This window comes from Bombus bifarius, unplaced genomic scaffold (assembly GCF_011952205.1).
Source record: "Bombus bifarius isolate JDL3187 unplaced genomic scaffold, Bbif_JDL3187 scf7180000008212, whole genome shotgun sequence".
Taxonomy (NCBI): Eukaryota; Metazoa; Arthropoda; class Insecta; order Hymenoptera; family Apidae; genus Bombus; species Bombus bifarius.
This window is the reverse complement of record NW_022884515.1, coordinates 555,799-573,661: the sequence shown is the minus strand read 5'-3', so window position 1 is coordinate 573,661 and position 17,863 is coordinate 555,799. Positions and strand designations below refer to the sequence as shown.

Here is a 17,863-nt window from a genome sequence, read left to right as displayed (position 1 = left end):
TTTGGTTTATTTGTAAATGTCTATTTGTAAATTTGGTTTAACATTTTCACTTATTACTATTTTTTTCTGTACTAACAAATATTAATTACGAAATATATCAGCTAAAAATGACACATTCAATACTCCCTAATCAAATTCTTCATACAATTCTTCACTAAAATTTCTAGAACATATTTAATAGATAATATTATTAAACCAATAAATATCCCCATAACAGTGTCTCCAAACACTAACTACATTCAAAGTATCACAAAATACTTAAAATATTATACAATTTATTTTCCTTTAAATACTATAAATATCTTCAGCGATAAAATAATTGTACTCCATATCTTGTCCTACTTTCCTTTCATAAATGATCATTATTTCGTGATATCACTATACAAACTCAAGATGCACCGAATCCGCGTTTTCGATGTACTTGTGTTTCTCGTGCTCGAAAAGGTTCACCAGGTGGTTGACGAATTTCTCGTGATATTCCGCGACTTGTTCTCTCGTTGGTACTTCTATCTTTGGTAACTCCATCGGAATACCGACTGAGAAAAAAAATTAATTAGCATTAAAGAAGCTTGGAATTTCCTCTATGAGAAAATAAAAATTTTCAAACGTATTCCAAACACCAAAGTCTCTTCCCTAAAATTATATTTCTCGAAAGATTATTGTATTATAGAGCTAGATATTTCTCAGCTTTGAACACTTACCAACGACAGTAATTGGTTTCCGTCGAGGGATAAGACCGAAAGTGTATTGGAAGAATCCCCGACCAACCAGCAGAACCAGCGGTATACCGATTTTCTTACGAATGAACTCCTGCAGTCTCTTCACGAACGAGCCATCTGGCCAGGACAATTGATCGAAAGTATCCGTTTCTCCGAATGAACAGACAGGAACCAGAGGGTTTCTGAAACAACCGAATTCCGCGAGTGTCACTTCGATTTTTAAGTGACAGATGCTCTTGATTAAACCGCTGATTTTTCTGACTCTATAGGGAAGTAACAGTTGCAATAATGTACAAGTGACTATACTTCATGCAGGCTAAATCAGATTTGTGTACGGCCACGACGTTCAAAGAGACGAGGTTTCTACTGTTTTAAGTTCTCATGAGATTAAGATTCGAGTGAATGAAAAGAAAGATTATACCAACCCATTTTGCAGCGCGAGCTTTACAAAGCCTTTCCTCCTTTTTATCAGGATGCGGTAAGTGCCCGGCTTACATTCGAATACTTCTGCCGCTCCGCCGGGGACCAGAACCGTCGCCTTTCCGGTGTACGGTGGCGAAGGTCTTGTCGATAGTTGTTGTTTCATGCACTCTGGAGTACTAGCAAGGGCGCCTATTTATATACCGATTTCAAATGAGTCATAATCATATGGTTGAAACCTAATAGTTATTTGGTAGCAAAATAGCAGAGATGTAAAATTAGAGAAGTCAACCACCAAAAGGAAATCGTTGAAAAGTTGGTATGATGATGTAAGAAATGTTAGGCACTTGGACTTCGTGTTTTATGACTTTGTCATTTCATTAACGGAAATTATGCAGCAATAAAGTATGCGCATTAATAGATGTATAGTAGGTACATTGTACAAACAGTTTAAAGTATTTCACTTATCATATAAAATATGTTTCTTACGCTAGAGTCAATTTATACCGGTGGCGATTAGTCTTTTGCACGAACAGATTCGAAAAATACACCTCGCGTTCAGAAATGATCGTCATTAACAAACAACAGATATTTACATGTCTCAGACGAGATGTATTTGCATAACATGGTGCAAAGATTTTACTCTTTGTATTAAAGGATATTATGATTCGTTTCAAGATGCAACATCCAATAGTAAAATTAACGTTAGAAATCATTAAAATATGTAAAAACCATATTGTTACTTGGCAAGCTTCTTTCTTCCGGATTCTTTAATTTCTGGATTGTAAATCGGACGGAGAAGTTTCTTCTAAATTGATAGATAGGTTGTGAATGAAAATCCAAGCAACGATATTTGAACAGTAAAGCTATGCAGTATTGCGTAGATATGCAGAACAAGTAGAACATATATGTGTATATTACTAAGTAAAATAAAGTTTTCATCTATTCATTACAAAAAGAGGTATTTATATGTAAATGTAAATGTAGCGAATTTGTACCTTATATAACAAATAGTAAGAAACAGTATTGCCATGTTTCACAATATTTAATGAAAACTTTTAATCTATTGATTCTACAAAAGATAAAAAATACTGCTTGCTGAACTATTAATTAATTATCCTCATCTACGCTGTGGTTAAATTCAAATATCGTTAATGAAACAAAGTGTCGCAATACTTATGAATGATGGTGTAAGTACATGTGCATGCGTTTACAGTGCGTGGTGAAATAATAGTTAATGAATAATGCATACCGTTTAAGTGCAAATACTCGCGGAAAAGCGGCGATTTAAAAAGTTGATCAAGTACGACGACCCTAAATTCGAGGCCCGGGAAAAGTTCTCTACAGCCGATGATGTCTGTTCCGAATGCACCATAAACTCCTGTCGGTACGATCCCATGCGGGAAACTACAGAATAAATACAACTTGTTCGGATCCAAATCAGTGGTTTTCACTAATTTTATAGGAAAGTAGTTACAGACGTATCGGTTCCACGCGCAGCTTCTAATCCACTGCAGGAATTTTTGCCTGTAGTACAGAAATCCAACTCGTTAAGTCACATCTCCGCCAATGATTGTATAAATAAACAGCTTCAGTATTCAAATGAAATTTTCATTGCATACAAGTCGCACGAGAACTGGTTTGATTAAATTTTTTCTATGATTCTCGTCCAACGTACGTATTAAGTTGCGTTTTACTCCTTAGTTACTCGTTTATGTAACGAGAAGGATTATTATCGATTTGTTATCTAAATCGTATTTATCAAATTGTAAGACCTTAATATATATCTTCGAATTTTTAGAAGATGTCGCAGGCGTGTAATAGTATTTCTAGCCAATTCCAATTCTCTGGTTCTTTTTGAATATTCATTGACAAGCTTTGCAGTAATGTAACTCTTAACAAGTTATTATATTACATTATTTTCCGTATTTATTCCTTCACTCCTACGTTTAAAAATGTAGTTCCTTTTGTTCATTTTGTAACATAGGGCTGAAGCTTGCAAATAAAATAAATAAATAAATGTTTCGAACTTACCGTATTTTACTTACATCGAACTTGTTCCAATCGTAATACATCCAGATGAAATAAAGTAATACGAAGTAGCGCATGGTTTGGGTGAAGAAAAGAAAATAGGCGGTGAGAATATATCCCGCGAAATATCCAAGTGCGCAAATTAGGATCCAAAGCGCGGCTGAGAGCGTTTCTAATCTTCGATTTAATGGTACGTTTAACGGAGCGAATTTTACTCCCAGAATCTCCATCGTTTTTCTCTCAGTTCCTCCTCTTATTACAGTAGCATCAATTCAGCGATTCTCCTTTGGGCCCGCTAATAATAAACCAATTCGTACTATCGTTATTATAAATTGTCATATCAAGCAATTATCAAATTGTACAGCAAATACGAGCGAAGGGATTGGAAACGAAAGAATGTGAGTGATAACAAGTAAACACGAACGATGATTAGAAATTTGAAAGAGAATCGTATTCGTAAAATTAATAGAAACGATTACATGTATGTATATCCAAGTGATAAAATAATGAAACAGATCATTATCACCAACGAATGATCAAAAGCGTGAAATAAGCAGATTAAAGATATCAAATACTATATGTCATCATTGCTATCATTAACAACAGAATCTTTAATTCGGATAAGCTGTGTCTAGAGATCAAGGTTTACCAAAAAATCTGTATGTTTTCAACCACTTAATGACGTTCAATGCGTCAGCTGGTGGACGATACTCTCTAAAAATAGAAATTCAGTACACGATGGACATAATCGAGAATACGTAATATTAACACAATCCTTCGACACAGTGCCATACTTAGAAAGTGATTGATTTCGAGTTCCTATGGCAAGCTAGCTTCATCATCAAATTTTACGCCCGATACCATTCTCCTCCGGCTGCTCCGTAACCAACGTAGGTTCTAATGATATTCAAGCGAGCAAACTCCACGCTATACTCGAGAAAAATTATGATTTATGTCTTCAGGTCGAAATGACTGTACATTATTCGCGTGTCGTTCGCGCAATGCATTCGAATTATTTATAAAAGCTACGCACGCGAGAAGAAATAGAATCGACTCGTTGGAGTAGAGTAAGCACGCCTCTTTTCATTGTTTCGAAGTAGAACGATTTTGTAGAATAAATGATTTTTACAACTCAAAGAAACCGTATCTTCTGTTTAACTGAACTTAAATGAGAATGTTATAGGGAGCACCTAAATGATATAGGAAACCTACTTTTTTATATTTCGCAACGATGTAATTGTAAAATGTATTATAAAATTATTTTTGGATATAGAAATGAATAGTTGTCTGAAGACGATTAGTTTAAAAAATATTTTGACTTTAGCTTTGTCAATGTTAGCTTATGAAAATGTAGAAGCGTATAAACAAATGAGACTTCCTGTATTTGAATGAATCATTCTCTATAGATAGGTCTTTTATTTCTTGTCAGTTTTTATTCTCTAAATGTTCTGATTACTTTATAGAAAAGCAATTGAAAGCGAAAGCAATTGAATCTGAAAGCGTTTTCAATTAGCGTTAAACACATTCAGAAGTGAGAATACCTTATCCTACGGGGCACCGTATTGTAACTGCTAATTAAGCCTGTTCTCAGAGCTTGATGCCCCAGTTTATTCTAAGATTAATATATTCTTTATTTATAGTTCTAGTACTATTATTTAATTCATGTGAAATTATTTATTTATTGTAATATAGTAGCATATGTTATAATGTAGTCATTACCTTACGTGTAGCTTCATTATATACATAATGTATGGTAATATATCATAATGAACGTGTTTGTCAAGTTCTCGTTCTGTATTAATTAGAATTCATATCTTCTTTGACGAAGTTAATTAAGTGGTTGTTATTAGAATATAAGTATTATGAAATTATCGTACTTTTGGTGTGTTTTTCTGAGATAGATTTTTCTTTAATAGCGAACGAAATATACAGATGAATACAAATACATAGTTGAAAAGTTAAACATATTGACGGCTCGTTAAGGTTCACGTTGATGAACTGTATGATTCATTGATCAAAGAGTAGAATTGAAATAACGAAGAAAATGCTTGAATTGTTTTATCTCAGATGTTTCTTGAATAATAAAGCGTACAAACATATATTAGATTTTTGCAAACAGTAGATAGTTCGTAAATCCAAAAATTCGAGAAGGTAGTTAAGAATTTGTCTACGTGTTGAGTAAGAAATATACTGAGAGAGAAGCAATTCCAGTACTTCGAGAAAACTTTTTAATTACATTAAGAAGACACGTAGAAATAATCCTTTTCAAAACACTTTAATGTAAAGTCGCATCAGTTATATGAATATGGCATACAACAAAGAATGAAACTTTCTACACGATTTAATGCACGAGAAACTTTACTTACAGATATTTCGCATTTTGATAACTACAGATACGTTGAATTTTTTTCATGCAACTCTCTGTAACTCTTCTCAATCACGTTTGACGTACGTGAGTGTCGTTTCCTAGCAGGAGTTATCAGTGATCGCCAAATAGCCTCTTTCTATTTGCTGGCCCAGGGATTTCCAATTTTGACACGATCTGGTCGCGCTCTGGATATCGTCTAAGACTGATCGTTTCGAAGCCAAACTTACGACACGATAATACGGTTGAGGTGATCCGAGCAGGACGAATGCAAGAAAATGAATGTTCACGACGAAATGCTGGCAGGTTGTGTTGATCAGCGTAGCAGCGTGACGCTGTCCAGCGCGTAAGCGTCGTATGCAAGGGGTCGCGAATGTGATCTCATAAATCTCGGTAGCCACGCAGGCATTCTCGCAGTGGAATCAATGTCAAAAAAGGCAAAGCATCCATCGTTTTTTCTCTCCAGGAACGCGCTGAAGAAAGTTGATGCCGTCTCGTTTGATGCGGTTTGGTACTGACCTTCTCTGGATCGATAATCCACGAATCTAGCTGATGGGATGACTAGACGGTGCAGGTTGTGAAGGGTGAATAATGGGCGTCTACAACAAACTATGGACGGAAGAGTTAGGAAAAGGATTTTAACGATTATTAGATTTAGACACCATATTTATGATAAGTAGACCGAGGATGTTTATGTATTTATGGAAAATTTTGAATGTTTATATACATGATAGATAAAAATGTAGGAAGTATTAATATTTTAATACTTATGATGATAATTAGTAGGTGAAGTAATTTTCTGCAAGATGTGAACATTATTGCGTGATTGAGTTTTTTGAGAAAGAAATACGAAGTTCGACAAGGATCTCTAAGGCTAATAAGAAACAGTGGTGTCAACCTTAGAATCAGTCAGATTATAGATTTGTTAATGAAATTAAGAAAGAGAGACGAAATAAGGAAGCTAAACATGTTGAGTTAGGAAGTAATACATATACGGATTACGATCTGCTATAAAAAGATAGACGGGAGGACAAGGTGTGCATCTATCAGACGCTGTGCACCGGTACAGAGAAAGGTATACTTAGATTAATTAGATCGTGACAACATTTATAATTAATACTTTGACCGATGGTATCTTAATGCATAAGTCGTGTACTTACATGTAATGAACTGTAATGCATATAAATTTGTACGAATTTTTTTAATAACTTTTAACACCTTCATATTCAGGACACTCAGTTTCCTTTTTAACAAAATTTATTATATATATACAAACAATGTATAATTACATGATATCAACAGATGCTTGTACAGAGTTAACCATACCGCGACAGAATTCATCTATTTTTCGCTTATTGAAAGGTAAAAGGCTTGTATGATATGCAAGTGATTATTATTTACTACCCCTTTTAACCGCTTATCTCTATCACTTTTATATATAAGTTCCCAGAAGTCCGTACAAGTGTAAGCAATTGAGCAGCTCCTTGGTTTTTTGAATAACAATTGCGAAGGCCCGTTATAAATGATCGTTATTTACTAGTATCGCTATACGAACTCAAGATGCACCGAATCCGCGTTCTCGATGTACTTGTATTTTTCGTTCTCGAAAAACTTCTCCAGGTGCTTGACGAATTTCCCGTGATATTCCTCGACTTGTTCTCTCGTTGGTTCTTCTATCTTTGGTAACTCCATCGGACAGCCAACTGAGAAAAAAAATTAATTAGCATTAAAGAAGCTTGAAATTTCCTCAATGAGAAAATAAAAATTTTCAAACGTATTCCAAACACCAACGTCTCCTCCGTAAAATTATATTACTTGAAAGGTTATAGTATTATAGAGCAAGATATTTCTCAGCTTTGAATACTTGCCAACGACAGTAATTGGTTTCCGTCGAGGGATAAGACCGAAAGTGTATTGGAAGAATCCCCGACCAACCAGTAGAACCGGCGGTATACCGATTTTCTTACGAATGAACTCCTGCAGTCTCTTCACGAACGAGCCATCTGGCCAGGACAATTGATCGAAAGTATCCGTTTCTCCGAATGAACAGACAGGAACCAGAGGGTTTCTGAAACAACCGAATTCCGCGAGTGTCACTTCGATTTTTAAGTGACAGATGCTCTTGATTAAACCGCTGATTTTTCTGACTCTATAGGGAAGTAACAGTTGCAATAATGTACAAGTGACTATACTTCATACACGCTAAATCAGATTTGTGTACGGCCACGGCGTTCAAAGAGACGAGGTTTCTACTGTTTTAAGTTCTCATGAGATTAAGATTCGAGTGAACGAAAAGAAAGATTATACAGACCCATTTTGCAGCGCGAGCTTTACAAAGCCTTTCCTCCTTTTTATCAGGATGCGGTAAGTGCCCGGCTTACATTCGAATACTTCTGCCGCTCCGCCGGGGATCAGAACCGTCGCCTTTCCGGTGTACGGTGGCGAAGGTCTTGTCGATAGTTGTTGATTCATGCACTCTGGAGTACTAGCAAGGCCGCCTATTTATATACCGATTTCAAATGAGTCATAATCATATGGTTGAATCATAACAGTTATTTGGTAGCAGAGATGTAAAATTAGAGAAGTCAACGACCAAAAGGAAATCGTTGAAAAGTTGGTATGATGATGTAAGAAATGTTAGGCACTTGGACTTTGTCATTTCTTTAACGGAAATTACGCAGCAACAAAGTATGCATATTAACAGTTGTATAGTAGGTACATTGTACAAAGAGTTCAAAGTATTTCATTTATAAAATATGTTTCTCACGCTAGAGCCAATTTATACCGAAATGACCGTCATTAATAAACAACAGATATTTACATGTCTCAGACGAGATGTATTTGCAAAAACATGGTGCAATGATTTTACTCTTGGTATCAAAGGATATTATGATTCGTTTAAGACATCCAATAGTAAAATTAACGTTAGAAATCATTAAAATATGTAAAAACCATATTGTTACTTGGCAAGCTTCTTCCTTCCGGATTCTTTAATTTCTGGATTGTAAATCAGACGGAGAAGTTTCTTCTAAATTGATAGATAGGTTGTGAATGAAAATCCATGCAACGATATTTGAACAGTAAAGCTATGCAGTATTACGTAGATATGCAGAACAAGTAGAAAATATATGTGCATATTACTAAGTAAAATAAATCTTTCATCTATTCATTCCAAAAAGAGGTATTTATATGTAAATGTAAATGTAGCAAATTTGTACCATATATAACAAATAGTAAGAAACATTATTGCCATGTTTCACAATATTTAATGAAAACTTTTAATCCATTGATTCTACAAAAGATAAAAAATACTGCTTGCTGAATTATTAATCAATTATCCTCATCTACGCTGTGATTAATTTCAAATATCGTTAATAAATCAAAATGTTTCAATACATATGAATAATAGCGTAAGCGTACATGCACTGTGTGATGGAATAAAAAATAATAAATAATACGTACCGCAGGAGCGAAAATACTCGCGGCAAAACGGCGACTTATAGAAATGATCAAGTATGACGATCCTAAATTCGAGACCCGGGAAAAGTTCTCTACAGCCGATGATGTCTGTTCCGAATGCACCATAAACTCCTGTCGGTAGGATCCCATGCGGGAAACTACAGAATAAATACAACTTGTTCGGATCCAAATCAGTGGTTTTCACTAATTTTATAGGAAAGTAGTTACAGAAGTAACGGTTCCACGCGCAGCTTCTAATCCACTGCAGGAATTTTCGCCTGTAGTACAGAAATCCAACTCGTTAAGTCACATCTCCGCCGATGATTGTATAAATAAGCGGCTTTAGTATTCAAATGAAATTTTCATTGCAGACAGTTCGCTCAGGAACAGCATATATTATGGATAAAATTTGTTACTATGAATCTTCAATAGAAATCAAATTTCGTCTAATCAAAAAAATAAAATGTTTATTCTATTTATAAATGTTTATTTTATTTATTTCTGTTTATTTATTTCGATTTGTTATCTAAATCATATTTATCAAATTGTAAGACCTTAATATATATCTTCGAATTTTTAGAAGATGTCGCAGGCGTGTAATAGTATTTCTAGCCAATTCCAATTCTCTGGTTCTTTTTGAATATTCATTGACAAGCTTTGCAGTAATGTAACTCTTAACAAGTTATTATATTACATTATTTTCCGTATTTATTCCTTCACTCCTACGTTTAAAAACGTAGTTCCTTTTGTTCATTTTGTAACATAGGGCTGAAGCTTGCAAATAAAATAAATAAATAAATGTTTCGAACTTACCGTATTTTGCCTACATCGAACTTGTTCCAATCGTAATACATCCAGGCGAAGTAAAGCAATACGAAGTAGCGCATGGTTTGGGTGAAGAAAAGAAAATAGGCGGTGAGAATATATCCCGCGAAATATCCAAGTGCGCAAATTAGGATCCAAAGCGCGGCTGAGAGCGTTTCTAATCTTCGATTTAATGGTACGTTTAACGGAGCGAATTTCACTCCCAGAATCTCCATCGTTTTTCTCTGAGTTCCTTCTCTTTTTACGGTAATATCAATTTGGCGATTCTTCTTCGGCCTAGCTAATAATAAACCAATTCGTACTATCGTTATTATAAATTGTCATATGAAGCAATTATCAGATTGTACAGCAAATACGAGCGAAGGGATTGGAAACGAAAGAATTGGTGTGAAAGAAGTAAAAACGAACGATGATTAACAATTTGAAAGAAAGTCGTATTCATAAAATTAATAGAAACGATTACATGTATGTATATCCGAGTGATAAAATAATGAAACGGACCATTATCGTCAACGAATGATCAAAAGCCGGAAATAAGCAGAATAAAGATATCAAATTCTACATTTCATCATTGCTATCAGAAATAACAGAATCTTTATTTCTGAACTTTTTTAACGACAGATCAGAGGCATAGCTTTGGGGAAAGTGTTTTATTTTATTTGAATCACGTTTCTTCTGCGATTTTATAATGAATTGCATTGTTAGCTAATGCATCGGATAATTTTTGCACCTCTTCTTATGTAATGTCTTTGATGACAGTGTCAACCATCCGAATGTCTTGAATATAAGGTTTCCATAATGTTTCCCTTGCGTTATTACATAAAGTCGCAATGCCAAAAAATGATCATACGGTACTAAGTCTGGCGAACAGGGTGGATAATGCAAGAATTTATTTTTTTGCTTTTGTTTTCGAGAAAAGCAGCTACAGCCACACCAATGTATTTTAATGCTTACAAGTCACCAAGGTATTTTAATATTTAGAAGTTTCCGAATTCCTTTATGTTAATGTTCAAAGTTACTCACGGTTTAATTAAATCAAAGAATCTCTTCGACTGCCCCAAATCACATTTTGTCTGAATCTATTTGAAAAAGTCAATGAGACGACAAGAATACGTAAGATTCTCCGTTCCACCGAATCCAAAAACTAGATTATGAAGGAACGTACCTGAGTGTCGTTTCTTAGTACGATTTATCAGTGACGGCCAAATAGCCTCTGCCTATTTGCGAATTCGGCGATTCTCGTTCACGACACAGTTATGGTGCGTTGTGATACTAGAGACAGACTTCCACCGCGAGAACACTGTTGAAATAGAGAACACAGGGCAGGACGGAAAGAAGATAAATGCTCGCGACGAAATTCGTGGCTCGGCGTAACGCTGTATACTCTGAGCGGCGTTTGCAAGAGTTCACGAACGCAATCACGTGTTTCTCGGTAGCTAAGCAGCATTTCTTGAAAAGGGGTGAATTAATGACATGAAAGGAGAAGGCTCCGTCTTTCTTCCTCTGTAGGAATGAGATGTTGAAAAGTGATGCCAGCTAGTCTGATGCAGTTTAGTCCCGATCGATCCGATCGATCGATAATCCGTTGATCCAACTGATCGAACGACTGGGCGGGGGTAGTTGCAAAAGGTGAGTAATGGGCGCCTGCAACACACTATGGGCGGAAGAGTTGGGGAAAGGATTTTAAGGATTACTAGATTTAGCTTTCATATTTATGATAAGTGGACTGAGAATGTGTATGCGTTTATCGGAATTTGTGGATGGGAGGGTGTACGCAATGTTTATCTACGTGATAGATAAAAATGTAATACTTATTATGATATTTAATAGGTAGAGCAATTTTCTGCAAAATATGAACATTTATGCGTGGTTCAATTTTTCATGAAAGAAATGCGAAAAGGAAGACAAGGATCTCTTAAGCTAATAACAGCGGTATCAATTGTTCCATTACCGATATTATGAATTTTTTTAGTTAATTTAAGGAGAAGAAACAAAAGAGGGAAAGTTAAACATGTTGAGTAGAGCTTCAGTAGAGTAAAAATATCTTTAGCAATAAGATAATCGTACTCCATATCTTTCCCTTTTTTTTGCCTTCCATATCTCCAGTGAAAAGGTCAAACTTCTCGTCGCGTGTACCAGAAGCGTATCAAACAATTCTTCTGCTGAGGCAATGTGTTTATTGCACAATAATTATACATATATATGTCGGAGAAGAGTCAGGAACAGGGTTGTGGGCGTTTGATAGACCTCCCTTGGAGTTAGTCATCGTTGTGTTATAACGAAGATACGGCCTGATACTACGAGTATGAACCGATTCGACGATTAACAGCGGTGGTTGGGCACTTGCGATGCTAGTGACGTTGGTCTTAGGTTCGATAACGAATCCACGGTCAGCGGGATGAAAGATACACTTACTCTAACTTAAACGTGTACTACTCATGGATCGTAAGGCGCTACTCCCTTTGTCGATGAGATCTCCAGAAAGAATGAATTTTCGTCCCAATGATGCCACAGAGGAAAACTATGATGGGGTGTGTTCAAAGACACGAGATCATCGGTTTCGTCGAGTATAGCCCTCGTTCCGAAAGTAAGGGAAATTGACGTCGCTGTAAATTGGTCAATTTGGGACAAAGACTGCCTGTCCGTTTGAAAATCTTAATTACCAAAAAACCTAGGCTAACTGAACTTGTGCTGTGTAAGTGCCTCAACATCTGGTATTCATTGTCCGAAGGAACCGTTGGAATGTTTTACTATCAAGTACCTCTATTGGTATTTCTTTTAATGAGGGTCATGCTATAACTCCACATCTTTGCTAGACGAAGCGCCCGTCCCGTTGACCGCGGCTACGTTCGGCGACTGATGGTCGCCTTGAGCCCAAGTTTATTATCACAAATCGCAAACAAGTACAATTGGGCAGAATGACGGCATATTGTTTAATTACGACTGTAAACTTTAATTACAATTTTACGGATTTTCCCGAAGTTTCAGAGGGAAGGTTCCGGTGTCCTTTCATCTCCGACATATACATATAAAAAAGAAAAGAGAAACGGGCCAAAGGGAAAAGTGTGCATCTATTAGAGTGCACCGATACCGAAAGAAAAATATACCTCGATTAATTATTTGTATTTACTGTATTATCATCGCGACAACTTCAATTAATTTAACCACTGAATCGAATAGGTGCACATACTGTAACGCATTGTAGTGCATAACAATTTATATGAATCTTTTTAACAATTTCTAACAATAAATGTTTTGTATAAAAGACTCAGTTTTGTTTGTAACAAAGGTTGCTATATATACAAGAAATGGTCCATTTCATTTTATCAACAAATATGTTTGTACATATGTTTATCAGCCATACTGCGAAAGATCGCAGTCATTTTTTGCTTACTGACAATTACGAGGCTTACATGCTACGTGTGTGATTATTTGTCACCTCGTGCAAACGCATTTTTCTATTGCATTTATGTACATCTTCCTAGAAGCCCAAAGAAATAGGGCGTTTTAGAAGTCACGTAAGATTCTATGAATATTACAAAAAAGTAGACACTACAGGTTTGTCACCAAATCACATGCACAGAGTAGATAGCAACTATTCTAATTTACATTCTCTGTTATCTGCTTTATGCATATGTGCAATTATTGTAGTATCAACGACCGCATTTCATAAAATACATATGTTCTTATATAAAAATATAATTACATATGGAAAAAGTATAATTGTATATGGAATATGTTCAGTTTAAATACATACATCTGAATGCTATTGTTTCTTCAACTATTAAAAATGCAAACGTACTCTTCGTATAAAAGTTATTTCATTCGATGATGAATTAAACGATGGATTCAAAGAAATAGATTAAACAAAATTTGGACAGATTTCTTCGACAATAAAACCTTCATACAAAAGTTTATTCGTATTTCTAACAACTGAAGGTATGGTAACGTGCGTACATTTAAGCTGGACATACTGTATAGCTCTTCGGTTCTTATTCATAATACCATAACTCTATTGGTTCTTTTCTATGCAAAGTTCTTAAGACACGTAATTATCGAATTGACTACATCGCTTAACAATTGTCTATTCTCTGCACAACTATTTCTCATCTTAAAACTTATTTAATACATACATACACGTTGTGCGTTTATAATTGAACAATTTCTTGGTCCTTCGAACCATCACTGCGCTGGTCCGTTATAAATGATGATTATTTCGTGATATGACTATACGAACTCAAGATGCACCGAATCCGCGTTTTCGATGTACTTGTGTTTCTCGTTCTCGAAAAAGTTCACCAGGTGCTTGACGAATTTCTCGTGATATTCCTCGACTTGTTCTCTCGTTGGTACTTCTATCTTTGGTAACTCCATCGGATTGCCGACTGAGAAAAAAAATTACGTAGCATTAAAGGAGCTTGGAATTTTCTCTATGAGAAAATAACAATTTTCAAACGTATTCCAAACACCAAAGTCTCTTCCGTAAAATTATATTTCTCGAAAGATTATAGTACTATAGAGCAAGATATTTCTCAGCTTTGAATACTTGCCAACGACAGTAATTGGCTTCCGTCGAGGGATAAGCCCGAAAGAATATTGGAAGAATCCTCGACCAACCAGTAGAATCGGCGCTATACCGATTTTCTTACGAATGTACTCCTGCAGTCTCTTCATGTATGAGCCATCTGACCAGGTCACTTGATCGTAAATGTCCGTTTCCCCGAATGAATAAACGGGAACCAGAGGATTTCTGAAACCAACGAATTCCACCATTGTCACATCGGTTTTTAAGTAACAGATACTCACGATTAGACCGCTGATATTTATGCCTCTATAGGGAAGGAACAATTGCAATAATGCACAATATGTCATATATTATGAAAGAATATGCAAAATATCGAAGGTATATAATAATGCAGTGGATTGACTAAAATTATACCTAGGTTCCATTCGTTTAATTAGGTTTATAAAAGTACGAATTTGCGTGAATATCAGCAGTGTCGGGACCACAAAATTTTAATCACGATGCACGATTTAGGGTGGATTTTATCTGGTCTTCTATAGTCTTCTCTATGAGATACTTCTACCATATACAGCATAGGACCCAAAGTATAATAAAGTATTTTAATCGAAGGACATTAACACGACTATACTTCATGCACGCTAAATCAGATTTGTGTACGGGCACGATGTTCAAAGAGACGAGGTTTCTACTGTTTTAAGTTCTCATAAGATTCAGATTCGAGTGATCGAAAAGAAAGATTATACCGACCCATTTTGCAGCGCGAGCTTTACGAAGCCTTTCCTCCTTTTTATCAGGATGCGGTAAGTGCCCGGCTTACATTCGAATGCTTCTGCCGCTCCGCCGGGGATCAGAACTGTCGCCTTTCCCGTGTACGGTGGCGAAGGTCTCGTCGATAGTTGTTGTTTTATACACTCTGCACTGCTAGCAAGAGCGCCTATTTATTTTCCGATTTCAAATGAGTCATAATTAAATGGTTGAATTATAATAATTATTTGGTAGCAAAATAGCAGAGATGTAAAGTTAAAGAAGTCAACCGCCAAAAAGAAATCGTTGAAAAGTTGCTATGATGATTTAAGAAAAGTTAGAAACTTGGACTTCGTGTTTTATGACTTTGTCATTTCATAAACGGAAATTACGCAGCAATAAAGTATTTCATTTATAAAATATGTTCCTTATGCTAGAGCCAATTTATACCGGTAGCGATCACTGTTTTGCACAAACAGATTCAAAAAAATACACATCGCGTTCAGAAGTGATCGTCATTAACAAACAACAGATATTTACATGTTTCAGACGAGATGTATTTGCAAGACAGGGTGCAATGATTTTACTCTTCGTATTAAATGATATTATGATTTGATTTAAGATGCAATATCCAATAGTAAAATTAACGTTAGAAATCATTAAAACATGTAAAAACCATATTGTTACTTGGCAAGCTGCTTCCTTCCGGATTCTTTAATTTCTGAATTGTAAATCAGACGGAGAAGTTTCTTCTAAATTAATAGATAGGTTGTGAATGAAAATTCAAGCAACGATATTTAAACAGTAGAGCCATGCAGTATTGCATAGATATATAGAACAAATAGAAAATATATGTGTATATTACTAAGTAAAATAAATTTTTCATCTGTTTATACCAAATAGAAGTATTTATATGTAAATTTAAATGTACCAAATGTGTACCTTATATAACAAATAGTAAGAATCATTATTGCCATGTTTCTCAATGTTTAACGAAAGTTTTTAATCTATTGATTCTATAAAAGATAACGAATACTGCTTGCTGAATTATTAATTAATTATCCTCATATACACTGTGATACAATTCAAAGCTGTTAATGAAACAGAGTATCGCAATACTTATGAATGATGGTGTAAGTACATGTGCATGCGTTTACAGTGCATGGTGAAATAATAGTTAATGAATAATACATACTGTTGATGTGCAAATACTCGCGGAAAAGCGGCGATTTAAAAAGTTGATCAAGTACGACGACCCTAAATTCGAGACCCGGGAAAAGTTCTCTACAGCCGACGATGTCTGTTCCGAATGCACCATAAACACCTGTCGATAGGATCCCATGCGGGAAACTACAGAATAAATACAACTTGTTCGGATCCAAATCAGTGGTTTTCACTAATTTTATAGGAAAGTAGTTACAGAAGTATCGGTTCCACGCGCAGCTTCTAATCCACTGCAGGAATTTTCGCCTGTAGTACAGAAATCCAACTCGTTAAGTCACATCTCTGCCGATGATTGTATAAATAAACGGCTTCAGTATTCAAATGAAATTTTCATTGCAAAAAGTTCACACAAGAACCGCATATATTATGGATAAATTTATTACTATGAATCTTTAATATAAACCAAGATTTATCTAATCAAAAGTGTAAAATGTTTATTCTATTTATGTAACTGATTTTAATCGATTCTTTCTATAATTCTCTTATTTACTCGTTTATGTAACAAGAAGCAATATTATCGATTCGATATCTGAATCACATTTATCAAATGATAAGATCTTAATATAAATCTTCGAATATCTAGAAGAAGACGCAGACGTGTGATGGTATTTCTAGCCAACTCCAATTCTGGTTCTTTTTGAATATTCATCGACAAGCTTTGCAGTAATGTAACTCTTAACAAGTTATTATAATACATTATTTTCCGTATTTATTCCTTCACTCCTACGTTTAAAAACGTAGTTCCTTTTGTTCATTTTGTAACATAGGACTGAAGCTTGCAAATAAAATAAATAAATAAATAAATAAATGTTTTAAACTTACCGTATTTTGCCTAAATCGAACTTGTTCCAATCGTAATACATCCAGATGAAGTAAAGCAATATGAAGTAGCGCATGGTTTGGGTGAAGAAAAGAAAATAGGCGGTGAGAATATATCCCACGAAATATCCAGATAGGAAAATTAGGATCCAAAGCGCGGCTGAGAGCGTTTCTAATCTTCGATTTAATGGTACGCTTAACGGAGCGAATTTCACTCCCAGAATCTCCATCGTTTTTCTCTTAGTTCCTCTTCTTTTTACGGTAATATCAATTCGGCGATTCTTCTTCGGCCTAGCTAATAATAAACCAATTCGTACTATCGTTATTATAAATTATCGTATCAAGCAATTATTAAATTGTACAGCAAATACGAGCGAAGGGATTGGAAACGAAAGAATTGGAGTGATAACAAGTAAACACGAACGATGATTAAAATTTGAAAGAGAATCGTACTCGTAGCATTAATAGAAACGATTACATGTATGTATATCCAAATGATAAAATAATGAAACGGATCATTATCGCCAACGAATGATCAAAAGCCTGAAATAAGCAGAATAAAGATATCAAATTCTATATTTCGTCATTGCTATCACAAATAACAGAATTTTTAGTTCCGAACTTTTGTAACGACAGATCAGTGGCATAGCTTTGGGGGAAATGTTTTATTTGATTTGAATCACGTTCCTTCTGCGATTTTATAATGAATTGCACTGTTAGCTAATGCATCGG

General features: G+C 35.2%; 3 protein-coding genes across 4 annotated transcripts; all 3 read right to left on the bottom strand.

Moving 5' to 3' along the window:
• Window positions 1-5,871, bottom strand: LOC117210761 (2-acylglycerol O-acyltransferase 1-like). 2 transcript variants are annotated; one of them, XM_033454082.1, is made up of 6 exons: window positions 5,623-5,871; window positions 3,174-3,465; window positions 2,392-2,666; window positions 1,145-1,331; window positions 702-901; window positions 1-536 (listed from the first exon to the last, which is right to left on the bottom strand). In XM_033454082.1, exons 2-6 carry the CDS (start codon window positions 3,398-3,400, stop codon window positions 379-381), a joined length of 1,047 nt encoding a protein of 348 aa, XP_033309973.1. In that variant the 5' UTR covers window positions 3,401-3,465; window positions 5,623-5,871; the 3' UTR covers window positions 1-378. The 2 variants fall into 2 exon arrangements, with proteins under 2 accessions (XP_033309973.1, XP_033309974.1); XM_033454083.1 differs by having other exon boundaries at window positions 5,537-5,625.
• A 1,031-nt stretch (window positions 5,872-6,902) lies between these two features.
• Window positions 6,903-10,060, bottom strand: LOC117210760 (2-acylglycerol O-acyltransferase 1-like). Its single transcript, XM_033454081.1, has 5 exons — window positions 9,808-10,060; window positions 8,998-9,272; window positions 7,847-8,033; window positions 7,402-7,603; window positions 6,903-7,236 (listed from the first exon to the last, which is right to left on the bottom strand). The coding sequence occupies exons 1-5, from the start codon at window positions 10,032-10,034 to the stop codon at window positions 7,081-7,083; spliced, it is 1,047 nt and encodes a 348-aa protein (XP_033309972.1). The 5' UTR covers window positions 10,035-10,060; the 3' UTR covers window positions 6,903-7,080.
• A 3,911-nt stretch (window positions 10,061-13,971) lies between these two features.
• Window positions 13,972-17,369, bottom strand: LOC117210767 (2-acylglycerol O-acyltransferase 1-like). The gene is made up of 5 exons (XM_033454096.1): window positions 17,135-17,369; window positions 16,284-16,558; window positions 15,092-15,278; window positions 14,370-14,569; window positions 13,972-14,204 (listed from the first exon to the last, which is right to left on the bottom strand). The coding sequence occupies exons 1-5, from the start codon at window positions 17,359-17,361 to the stop codon at window positions 14,047-14,049; spliced, it is 1,047 nt and encodes a 348-aa protein (XP_033309987.1). The 5' UTR covers window positions 17,362-17,369; the 3' UTR covers window positions 13,972-14,046.
• Between the last annotated feature and the right edge of the window lie 494 nt (window positions 17,370-17,863).

Coding starts and splice junctions, on each gene's coding strand:
- LOC117210761 (XM_033454082.1), bottom strand. CDS start 3,400: ATGGAGATTCTGGGAGTAAAATTCGCTCCGTTAAACGTACCATTAAAT. Junction 902..1,144: donor AAGCTCGCGCTGCAAAATGG/GTTGGTATAATC, acceptor CGGTTGTTTCAG/AAACCCTCTGGTTCCTGTCT. Junction 537..701: donor GAAACCAATTACTGTCGTTG/GTAAGTGTTCAA, acceptor TTTTTTTCTCAG/TCGGTATTCCGATGGAGTTA.
- LOC117210760 (XM_033454081.1), bottom strand. CDS start 10,034: ATGGAGATTCTGGGAGTGAAATTCGCTCCGTTAAACGTACCATTAAAT. Junction 7,604..7,846: donor AAGCTCGCGCTGCAAAATGG/GTCTGTATAATC, acceptor CGGTTGTTTCAG/AAACCCTCTGGTTCCTGTCT. Junction 7,237..7,401: donor AACCAATTACTGTCGTTGGC/AAGTATTCAAAG, acceptor TTTTTCTCAGTT/GGCTGTCCGATGGAGTTACC.
- LOC117210767 (XM_033454096.1), bottom strand. CDS start 17,361: ATGGAGATTCTGGGAGTGAAATTCGCTCCGTTAAGCGTACCATTAAAT. Junction 16,559..17,134: donor TTCGATTTAGGCAAAATACG/GTAAGTTTAAAA, acceptor TCTGTACTACAG/GCGAAAATTCCTGCAGTGGA. Junction 14,205..14,369: donor GAAGCCAATTACTGTCGTTG/GCAAGTATTCAA, acceptor TTTTTTTCTCAG/TCGGCAATCCGATGGAGTTA.